Source organism: Chelon labrosus, assembly GCF_963514085.1.
Source record: "Chelon labrosus genome assembly, chromosome: 2".
Classification (NCBI taxonomy): Eukaryota; Metazoa; Chordata; class Actinopteri; order Mugiliformes; family Mugilidae; genus Chelon; species Chelon labrosus.
Window position 1 is genome coordinate 1,497,449 of NC_140338.1, and position 12,390 is coordinate 1,509,838.

Sequence of the window (12,390 nt, forward strand, 5' to 3'; positions counted from 1 at the left end):
TGAGACGATCACACGCTCAGACGTAAACACAAATAATAAATGAACATGACCCGACTCTCTGAACTCTGGAAAAGTTCATGACCTGACGGCTGGGAGCAGGTGTAACCATGGCAACACAAACGCAGCCAATTAAGGAGGTATAGAGTCGCAGTGAGAGGAACGTAGGGCGTTTACACCGATCAGCCACAACATTATGACATCAACGGGGGGGAGGGGGGTCAAGAAACGAGAAAACCACTGAAACACACCAATCAGCCACAACATTATGACCAGGAGAAGTGAATAACATCAACCATCTTGTGACAGTTCAATATTCTGCTGGGAAACTTCTGGACCTGGCATTCATTGGTGTGGATGTTACTTAGACATGTAGCACCCACCTAGACCAGACCAGGCACCCCCACCCCATAGCAATGACACTCCTTGATGGCAGCAGCCTTCCCCAGCAGGATGCAGCCTGACACAGACACACACACAAAAACACTTTAGGAACAACTAAAAAAAAACATGAAGAACAGCACAAGGTGTTGACCTGGCCTCCACATTCACTAGATCCCAAACTGATCAAGTATCTGTGGGATGATCCACAGAGGCCCCTCCCCTCAAAGGCCCCCCCACTAACAACAGGACACCCTCAGAAGGCCCATGTCCATTCTCTGATGAGTCCTACACAATATTAGGAAGGTGGTCATAATGTTACGCCTGATCCATTTAAATGTGGCTGCCTCAGTCATTTTTGTGTCCATCTCTTGTGTTTCTTCCCATCATGCTTTTCCACCGCTCTCAGTGCATCTCCTTTACTTTGGACGGACATGACAGAAGAAGGAAGCGTTTGCGGCCCGACCTCCCGCTGACAACCACACGCACATCACACAAGCGAGGCAGAAGAATAACAGCGGAGCAGGTTTGTGTAGAGGGAGTGATGGTGTCTGTGCACGCCGCAGATCTTATTATCCCGTCTGAAGTTGTTACCGCACACAGCGGGACGCGCCCCGCAGTCCCGGCTTTAAGAAAACTACAATCCTGGGAAAAATCCTGGTCCTGTGGGTTCTGTGATGACAGATCTGAGTCCTGCAGGTAACGTAAATATAGAAATGCATGCATGTGCAAATGGACTGAACACACACAGGCGTCTCTGCTGTTGGCTGGACCCTTAAATGCAAGTCCCCTCTGTAGTTGAACCTTTATGCAGTGTTTTAGATATAACCACAGAATTAAACGTATAAAAGTGATATGAAGGTGGTTTATTTGCATCTTTTAGCTTGTTTTTGCAGTTTATTGGATGTAATGTATAGTTCAGTTTCAGCACTCTGAACAGAAGCAATTTTAGGCAAACATTTAAGATAAGATAATTAGTTGACTGAATCCTTCTGTCTGCACACAAACTGGACTTGGTTCAGACAGTAGAGCTGACACACTGCTCTGCTAGCCAACAAGACTAACCATTAACCATCAAAGAAAGAGCAAACTAAATAATGTGATGCTAGTGGAGGTTATTTTATTGAAACGTCTCTCTCATAGACTGTATAAAGATGGACGGTGGAAGCAAGTAGAGCTCCCCCTGGTGTCTGGCTGTAGTATAAGCTCCGCCTCCTCCATGTCAGTGGGCGGGGCTTGGGCCAAACTAAAACACTAAAATACACGTCAAATAATTTTTTTTTTTCAAGAATGGTTTCAGTCATTTTAGGTCATTAATATAATGCTGATGAATGTTCAAGTGTCTTTTCTTTGGATGAGTTTCGTTTTAGTTGAGAATTGTTAAAAAAATTAAATAAAAAATAAGTCCAGTGTATAATCCATCATGTCCTTGTAACTGGTGGAGGTAGAGCAGAGCGTAGTATTAATTAAACTAAAACATGAGTGAGTCTGGAGGAAGTGTGGGCGGGGCATCAATATCACGGCTCCACGTGGCTCCGCCCTCAGACCGTACTGATCAGACTCTGGATCCAAACTCACAAGATGGCGCCGCCCGTATCCCCGGGAACATAGAGTCAGTTTGACCAATGAGAGGAAGAGGAGACGTGGTGTCCATGTTTATATACAGTCTATGCTCTCTCCCCCATAGCTAAGACTAGACTAGCAGCATTCAGTTAGCTCTTTAGTGCTATTAAACATTGGCTTCATAGGAAAGTTAAACACACCCAACAGAGAGAGGAGGTACAAGACGGTGGATAGCTCCAGGTTCCTTTGTGTTCACATCTCTACTGACCTCACCTGGACTACACACATCTCTCACCAGGTGACAGGGCCCACCAAAGACTGTACTTCCTCTTTAAGAAAACATCCTGACCTACTGCTGCGCTGTATGGTTCAGCAGCTGTACAGAGGAGAACGGGAAGGACCTGCAGAGAGTGGTGAGGGCAGCAGAGCGGACCACTGGCTCACCTCTACCCCTCCTCAGAGACATGTTCACGGGACGACTCCAGAAGAAAGCCAGTCACATTTCCAGGGACCGCATCCACCCTGGATATAGACTGTTCACAGATCTTATAAAATCCAGAACTGAAAAACAGACTGAAAAACAACTACTACTCTCAAGCTGCTACATCCCTTACACCTCCAGCCTCTCCATCATAGACACTGTTATTACAGTGCTGCTATGATTGCACTGTGCATGGCATTTCCTGGTACTTTGTGTTAAGTTGCACTGAAAAGACAAAGTGCACAAAGCGTTTAAGAGCTCACTGGTTACCAGACTAGCATCAGCGTTTTCCAGTACATCACCTGTAGTCAGAGTACAGCTGATATAAAAAAAGGAAACTTCTTTGCAGGAGATAATCTGAACTTGTGTTACTGTCAGCAGCCAACCAAGCCACACAGATCCCTTCTGAAGATGCAAATCATTAAAATACACAAATAAATATACAACTACAATGTGGTTATAAGTGAGGACTGCTTTTTTTTGTGCTTCAGCGTTTGAAGCATTTACGATTCATTTAACCCAAAGATGCACACCGACACACGGGAAAGAAAAAATAACAAATACGGGACGTAAAGGATTATAACAGAAAAACTGCAGAATGCAAGATGATAATACAAATTTACACTAAACTAATTAGTCAAATTTTATCTTATTTTTTAATCTTTCTTGTTATTGTGTCTTTAATGCTGCTACAAATAATTATGTCAGCCAGTCATGCACAGAAATACATCACATTCTCTTTGACGGATGCAAATCTGTGTAATTAGTGCGTGAACAAATCTAATAACGAGACAATTATAGCGGACAAATGCAAATACGGGCAATTACGGCACGCGTACAGATATATTCCTCCAGCGTGTCCTTCCTGTCTCCTAGTAAATTAGTCGGGTAAATGGCGAGGTCACACTCCGGTTAGCCTCTAAACAACCGCGGCCCGGCAGCTGCCATCACCACCTCTGTTAGCTTCACACCGTTAATTAGCTGCACTCAGATGCCAATCATCTGCTCTAATGAGGACAGCTCTGCCATCCTGCCTAATGAGAGGAACTCATGAAGTGTCTGACGGGAAAGTTAACCGCAAGGACACGCACAAAAAGACACTAATTAAATCAGACACACGCCTGTTTCACTGTCGAGTACGTTTCTATTTTGACTCTTTGCTTTCAGCTGCACGGACAGTTATCTCAGATTTAACTGTCTGTGTTGTATCTCTATGCTTCTTCACGTCACATGTACACTGTAATTTGATTGTACGCCGATCAGCCATAACATTATGACTTACTGATATTGTTTCACTTGTGGTGACTCATCAGAGAATGGACATGGGCCTTCTGAGGGTGTCCTGTGGTGTCTGATTGTTCCTAAAGTGTTTTTGTGTGTGTGTCTGTGTCAGGCTGCATCCTGCTGGGGATGGCTGCTGCCATCAAGGAGTGTCATTGCTATGGGGTGGGGGTGCCTGGTCTGGTCTAGGTGGGTGCTACATGTCTAAGTAACATCCACACCAATGAATGCCAGGTCCAGAAGTTTCCCAGCAGAACACTGAACTGTCACAAGATGGTTTAAATGTTATTGACTTCTCCTGGTCATAATGTTGTGGCTGATCGGTGTATATTGGACATTTGTTTGCAGAATCAATGGGCAGTAGACCACATTTATATATATATATATATATATATATATATATATATATATATAAAATGATATAGAAACATTTGAGAAACCCAACTGAAAACCTTGACCAAGAAACCGTTGCTCATATTGAATCTCATCTACCTATATTGTTGCTCATCTAATAGGCAACAGGGATGTTTTACAAATATGAAACGTCTCTTTTTTAATATTTGATAAAGTTATTAGACCTTTAGCTGCTACACTATCCCATCTAACAACATGCTGTGGAGTACTATTAAATGCTACTGATGGTGCTGAGGTGCTGCCTGTTTTTATAAAGGCTATACATATCTGCAGCTCACAGTATGTAGCACATGAGCTGTCTGTTCTCAGCAGATGAATTCAGGTCAAGTATTTTATCAGTGACGTCACCAGCGACTACAGTCGACTTTAAAAATCTGAATTCCTGCAACTAAAAGTCGATATTGTCCGAAAGGCTGAGTGGTGGCTCTAAATCCAGATCCCTTCATACATCCACGTATCCGTATCGACTGGCTAACCACTCAGTTCATCTCCAGGTCAAGGTGTGTGTTTGTGTGTGAAGCATCTAGCCACACTCCCATGATTCTTTGGCTCCCCTGTGGCTAAAGGGAGGAGCTGGGAAGGGGCACCTCGGTACACGAACGCACACATTCAGGCAGCCTCTGGGTATCATCAGGACGCACAAAAGAATGTTACTGGGCGTGGAGTGAACGCCGCCAACGTCCACGCAGGGCCAACAAAGGACCGGAGAGGGAGCGAGAGAAATGAGAGGCATTAATGAAGGAGGGGGAGATCGAGGGGCATCGAGAAGTGAAATCCAAATCTCCCTGCAGTCATTTAGAAACACAAATGAAGCTTCACTGGACCGCTTGCTTTTTATAACGTGATTAATGCTGAACGTGACCGCTTCTACTAAAGACGCCTACAAGGCCCGAGGTGGACTGGATGATGAAAGGGAAGAGGAGGGTCAATTTGTTTTAATCAGAGGTTTTTTTTCCACTTGGTTCTGAGCCGGATCAGGTAACACATGTCTGAGCTCTAATGAGCTTCACATGAACCCAAGTAGAGTGACTCTGTCCTGGACACTTTGGTCCTTTTAGGTCCTTTTTCTTCCATTCAGACTCAGATTTCTCTGCTTGTTAAAGTGTGTCTCATTTCTTTATTTTGAGTTTTAAATGGTCAGTATGTCTAATATAATACATTCATGTCCTCTTATCGTATCCATCCAGATTGTATTCATCCTAAAAGTTTTCTGACTAAACATAGAAGCTACACAAATACACTGCTGCCCATGAAGTTGGAGCTTCTGAGGCCAAGACAGTTTTTTCATCACTTCCTCGTTAGTATAGTGGACAGTATCTCCGCCTGTCACGCGGAAGACCGGGGTTTGATTCCCCGACGGGGAGTAATGTTTCTTTATGGGGAGCTGTGGTGTAGTGGTTAGTAGAGGTGCAGCTTAGGTCAGAAGGAACTTTGAGCAAGCACCTTACCCCCACTTGCTCTGTCTGCCCAAAACAAAGGTCCCCCCTCTAATATCTGGTTGGACCTCCTTTATCTTTGATTCCAGCTCATTCTCTGTATCATTGTTTCTATAATCTTCTCCAATGTCTCCAGATTTATTTCCATCCAGTGTTGCATTCATTTTTCACCAAGATCTTGTATTGATGATGGGAGAGTCTGACCACTGCACAAAGCCTTCTCCAGCACATCCCAAAGATTCTCAATGGGGTTCAGGTCTGGACTCTGTGGTGGCCAATCCATGTGTGAACATGATGTCTCATGCTCCCTGAACCACTCTTTCACAATCTGAGCCCCATGAATCCTGACATTGTCATCTTGGAATATGATCCATTGATGGAATAACCTGGTCATTCAGTATATTCAGGTAGTCAGCTGACCTCATAATGTTGCTGAACCTAGACCTGAGCAACTGCAGCAACCCCAGATCATAGCACTGCCCCCACAGGCTTGTACAGTAGACACTAGGCATGATGGGTGCATCACTTCATCTGCCTCTCTTCTTACCCTGATGCTTCTCCACTATCCTTCCAGTTTTTAATAATGCCTTGGACAGTTCTTAACCCAGTTTTAGTAGTTTCTACAATCTCCTTAGATGTTTTCTCTGCTTGATGCATGCCAATGATTTGACCCTTCTCAAACAGACTAACATCTTCTCCACGACCACAGGATGTGTCTTTAGACGTGGTTGTTGAAGAAATGAGAAGCTACTCATCGCATCAGTTGGGCTTAAATAACTTGTTGTCAGCTGAAAGATAATCACCCATGCAGTAATTATCCAATAGGAGGCTCCTACCTGTTTGATTAGTTAAATCCAGGCTGTGTATGTCAAATCTGGCCCAAGTTGTAATTATATTTCAAATGTCTATTATATCGCATGCAGATCCCAGAATGGTTTGCTAGTTCGTTGCCGCATCAATCAAGACCCACAAGTACTTTCTGTTGACATTTATTAGCAACCTCATGCTACCAGTCACCTTGAGTAAATTTAGTCCATCCCTCACAAAAAATGACCAAACGAAAGATGGAAAAAAGGAGATTTCAAGACTGATGGGAGGCAGATTATCGGTTCATGAACGTAACGAAACTTCTCCAACTGCTGCTGCTGCAATTTTCATTGAAGAAATTTACTTTTGCGGCTGTTTTGTCGTCGGCCTGTGAAAAAGGGTTTACACTGAAAATAAATTCGAAAGGCGAAAAAAATGCCACTGATGTGATTTTTATTTTTTAAATCTGATTTCTCATGTGTTAATAATATTAAGCTTTGGAATGTGGAGGAAGCTACGCTGGAGTATGGAGGTAATTTTGTCAAAAAGATAAAAATGCACACAAAACAAAAAGCAGCAGACAAATATATTTGTGTGTGTGTGTTTGTGTGTGTGTGTTTGTGTGTTTCCCAGGGACATCAGCCTTTATAGAGTCCATCAACACAGCAGGAGGAAAAGAAATAACTCCTGCAGGAGGAAGCGCTAATGGCTCTGCACTGTGAGTGTGTCACTTTGTGTGTGTGTGTGTGTGTGTGTGTGTGTGTGTGTGTGTGTGTGTGTGTGCTGATTGATTGAACAAGCCAAGTCCATCTCGGCGTCCCCTGATGGGAGCCAGAGTGTGAAATTGCCAAAGCAGCAAACAGCAAATAATCAGGACGGACACACGCATCCACAAACAAAGACGCACACTTTCCTTCACAATCCATCACTCCACTACTCTCTCTCTCTCTCTACCTCCCTCCCTCTCTGTCTCTCTTTCACACAGAGAAACAGACACGTCCACCTGTTCGTCTCCACCTTCTTTTTTCCTCTAATTACTGGTGTTTTCATGGCTGTTATCCACTTCACCTCTCTTCTCCCTGCGCTCAGAGGACAAGTAAGAGCGTCTCTTTGTTGCTGCAGGTAACACACATCACTGTCACAACTGCATCAGTCACTGCAAAGACTTAATTGGAGAGATCTCAGCGACGTTCGCCTTCTCTCTCTCAGCTGCTGCTGCTGCTGCTGCTGCAGTGTTTGTGTTTGCAGGCGTTTCCAGGCAGTCTCCGATACCTTCCCCGTCCCACACACACAACATAAACACACATCTATAACAAAGGCTTCTCTTCTAAGGAGTGTCTGTGGCACATTTAGCTGCTGCATAGTAACCAACTGTGTCCAAGCTTTCAGTTATTAAACAAAAAAAAAAGAAAGAAAAGGCGCTCTTTGTGTGTGTGTGTGTGTGCTCAGATGTCAAATTAAAGCTCGGCTCCTTCCTACTGCTCCCGCGGGACCCTTTAAACGATTTGTGGCGCTTGTGCCGTCCAAAGGGAGACCATTTGCAGGGTTTGAGAAAAATAGGTCAATTTCTTTTCTTTTTTTTTGTTCAGAAAGCCAGCGAGCACATAGCCTGAAGCAGAGATAAATGTCTCTGTTTCACTACTATATGTGATGGTTGTTCACTACAGCCCTAGAATGACATGTATACGTGAATTAGCACAGCTTTACATTGGCCAGTATGGAGTCCAAGTGTATGATGGGATAAAGTCAGAGAGTTAACGTTGGTACTGGGCTGAGCAGGTCACGCTGGTGGATGGAAGATGTTGCAGTGTCCTTTCAAAATGAGTATATTTTGGGGGAAAATTACTATTTTCATTGTTTTCACTCTCTGGATATTTGCACTAGTTATTGTGCAAATATGGGGTCACAACAAACAGAGCTCCAGTATCTGACGTCACCCTGCACCAGCAATCACAACACCACCATATTGGTTGTTACTACTCTGTTGACAACTGCAGCAACTAACTAACTTGTCCTTGCAGCAGTTTCATCCAAAAATGGTCGACAGCTGTTGTGTCCCAGGATGCCAGAATAGTCTGGGACAAGCAAAGGTGAAATGGTTTTCTAGGATTCCCAGAGATCCCTCAAGACGTCAGATGTGGATTACTGCAATAAAACACTCAAGAAGCAGGAAGGAGAAAACGGAGTGGTGGGATCCCTCAAGAAACGGGTTTGTCTTGTGTAGTGATCACTTGTTGTTGTAGTTGTGTTACTGTCATGAACCTCCTCAGAAACATTCTTCATTGTTTGCTTTCAGTGACTCTCTGGAGTAGGACCAAGGAAAGTTAATGAGGTAGTTCTATATATCTGGATACTGCAGGTCAGGAACATTGTCCATGCCGGCTGTTTCAATGCTCAATAAAATCACTAATCTCAATAAAATATATAATCTGTAGAGTTTTATTTTGTACTGGTCAGTTTCTATCTGTTCAAAGTGCTCAGTAAACTCTGACGGCCTGAAATCAGAGCTGGCTCCGTTCAGTTTAACTCAGAGTTTTCCTGCCAATATGGAGGTGTCAACAAACAAAGAAAGTCACGTGATGCCCGGAGCTCTATTGGAAATATTTCTGCACGTTTCAAACAACATTGTGCTTGCGTTGTTTCTCCTATTGCTCCCGAAAGCATCTCTCCCTCCAAACCCAACACATGCATCCGTCACCTGCTCTGTATTCAGTTTAACCTGATGGAGAAAACAGCACAGACAACATACGGGACTCAAACCAACGTTAGTGCCACCGTTTAAAATCCCATGTTTTATGCCTTTGATTTTTAGACCATGGAAACGTGAACTAGCTTCACTTTATTGGAGCTAGCTGACACAGTTGGATTCGCTAAGACTTTATTTAATCTTACATACATTAGTCCATAGAAAGCCACGTCTCAACAGCTTGTGTTTAGTATTCATTCACAGGCTGCTGCTAAAAGAAGATGAGAAACACGTTTTTACACTGTGCTGTGTTTGAATCTCGTAAGAGAGTGAACCACGGGAACAAATAAATGCATGAGTTTATTTTAAAAACTTACTGAGATGAACTGACACGCCTATAAATCTGGCTACATTAGTAACAAATAAAATAAAAATGCTGACATGATTAAACGATGTATGACGTGTGGAAAGGGGGCAGCCGTGGCCTACTGGTTAGCGCTTTGGGCTTGTGACCGGAGGGTTGCCGGTTCCAACCCCCGACCGGTAGAAAGTGGCTGAAGTGCCCTTGAGCAAGGCACCTAACCCCTCACTGCTCCCCGAGCGCCGCATGTAGCATGGTAGCTCACTGCTCCGGGTTAGTGTGTGCTTCACCTCACTGTGTGCTTTGTGTGTTCACTAATTCACTAATTCACGGTTGCAGAGACCAAATTCCTTGTATACACAAGTATACTTGGCCGATAGACACTTAATTCTAATTCTAATTCTAATTCTAAAAGGGGGAGTCGACTTTGTGGAATGAAAACGACTGAACCTTGGTACGGAGCAAAGTCTGAACCAGATGTCTTCGCAACGGTTGAATTCAGGGATAAATTGGCCAATAAATATTATTGTAAGCACAGATGAGGAGTTACTGCATGATCAGATGACCTTGCCTTATGGTATTTTTAGCATTATTCATTAATTGTTCATTAATTCTTAGCAATCATTCTGGTTGATCTGGCAACACTGGTGCAGGCTCAGAGACCAGAGGTGGTAATGAGAACAAGATTCAGATGTTTGACTTAAAGCAGAAGATGTAACGTCATAAAGGAGAGAACACATCCAGAGCTCTTGTACTCACAGTCGAGACAAGCCTTCGTTCTTCTGAAAGAGCAGCTCTGGAATCTGGCTCAGACGGTTCTTGTTGAGGCGACTGTACGGATGAAAAAATATATATATATAAATCATTAATGAATTAAAATCTTGTAATGTTTTAGTCTTATGTGTTTATAATGTGATCTTACAGTCTCTCCAGCTCCTTCATCTCATCAAAGGCTCCTCTCTCAACGTTACTGATCTGGTTGTCCATCAGATGACTGTCAGAGGGAAGAGAACGTATTCAGTTATTTAAACAAATCATTGAAAACGTAATAATAGTAATATTAGTTCATTTTTTTTATTTTGGGGGTGGATAAAATAAAACTGGAGCGTTTCATTCATTTATGTTGGTATTATCAGAAAACTGCATGAATTATTACAAAAAAATAAAATCTCCCACCCATTCATTAAGCTAATTAAAGACGCCTCCACGCCTCCACGCACATTCTTTCTCCAACAGTCTCTGTGGAGATGTGCATATTTGAAGCATACACTCCACAGTCCTCCGCCTCATGTACCACTGGTGTAACACTCGGTGCCCTCCTGACAGCGCAGAGCCCCGGGCTCCCAGCGGGCTGCTAATCTGTTTCGAGCAGGCCTCCGGAGATGTCATTAGTTCCCAGCATGTCATCCTTTTAAACGCCTCGCGTCCATCACTGACTCTCAGACTCGGTCCCAAACCTCGGTCCAGCCTCACCCAGAGGGCACTGTGTTTCCAGGTCGAAAGGTCGCTAATAAAACCCCCTCCTGGTTGTAAATCTGACTGACACCGACACCGAGCGAGCACCTTTGGGTGGCTCATGTATCGCCGCTGAGTTAAAGCATCGGTCTGTGCCCTCGGGCTTCCTGCGGCATCACAGTTATGATTCCCACATTCCAGCCTAGAGACTAAAACCAGACTAAGACTCCCTGTCAACAGTGAAGACGTGTCTTCTTAGAAATGTACATGTAGTGTTGTTGCTTTGGTTTACTCTTAATATGAAATAAAAACGTCCAAACCTGTACGTAGAACTACTGTAATCTGTAACATGCACGTAGCTATAATAATAATAAATAGGACTTTGACTCACAGGACTCTGAGGTGTTTGAGACCAGAGAAGTCTGTCTTGCTGATGACGGTCAGGTTGTTCCCATTCAGGTCTCTGGAAAACAAACAGAACAGCAGATTAGAGAATAGGAAGGGAGGTGTGGCTAGAATATATTTAAGAACAAAAGAAAAACTAATCCCAAACACTGTTTTTTAACCATCAAAGTTCGCATTTGCTCATCGTACCTTGTCATTTACCTAATATCACTGCCTTGTGTAGCTTTCCTATGACTTCTCTCTCTTTAAATTATGCTAATGACCAGCTACTAACTCAACATGTCAGATGTTTACTTTATTTTCAGCTCTACCGGACAATAGCAACAGACAGATACAGAGAAAGGTGGTAAGGCCCAGTTATGTGAACCAGTTCATGTGATGAGGTTTCAAAAGACGAAAATATTTAATTCCAAGTGGCCACAGTCGAAGGCAAGCTGACAACCTGGTCGTCTCTGTGACTGCTCTGTAGTGCAGACATTTGTAGTTTCTCTTGGGAGGCATTAGAGAGTTGTGCATCCAATAGTCTCCTCTTGTGTTAGTAAACATGATAAAGTGTTTTAGTGGTGATCGCCTCGGTCCAATCCTCCCATTTTATTCTACGATCTTTTTGACTCAGAGTGGCAGCTGGTGTGTGATGAATTTCCAGTTCTGATTCAGATTCAAAGAGAACTTTATTTATCCCATCAGGGTGATTCATTTGCAGCTTTTCCACATGCATCCCATACACAAGTTCATCTAAAATGAGAGGGGTCTGTGTTTAAAAGCTTAATTGCAGAAGGAATCAAAGACGTAATGATTTGTCGTACTGATGGGCACATTATAGCGCCGACCGGAAGGCAGCAATAAAAACTCCTGAGCTATTAACTGTTCTCCTCTGATTCTGGCTCCCTAGAACACAGAAAGATGACATTTTCATAACAGTTTTGCCTCCAGCTAACCGCCGTACTGTAGGACGTAAAAAAGCTCCATAAGACGGAGCTACTGCATGATATGGACACAAACGGTGCAAAGTAGTTTTTGGAAAGTTAAATAAGTAGTTGGATGTACAGTGAGCTCCCTGTTTCAATGTTGATACTTGATTTGTAGACGGATGTAGTTTCACGGTTCAAACATCCAACAAGCA

The 12,390-nt window shown here is 43.4% G+C and overlaps 1 protein-coding gene across 1 annotated transcript in view; it reads right to left on the reverse strand.

The window, feature by feature from the left end:
- LOC311505383 (slit homolog 1 protein-like) overlaps positions 1 to 12,390 on the reverse strand; it is a gene marked incomplete at both ends in the record, with an annotated part of 67,941 nt that overhangs the window by 41,138 nt on the left and 14,413 nt on the right. The window contains 3 exons of the mRNA XM_084568930.1: positions 10,167 to 10,238; positions 10,330 to 10,401; positions 11,254 to 11,325. Of these exons, the coding sequence (XP_084425056.1) occupies positions 10,167 to 10,238; positions 10,330 to 10,401; positions 11,254 to 11,325 (216 nt within the window). The remainder of the gene's footprint in view (positions 1 to 10,166; positions 10,239 to 10,329; positions 10,402 to 11,253; positions 11,326 to 12,390) is intronic.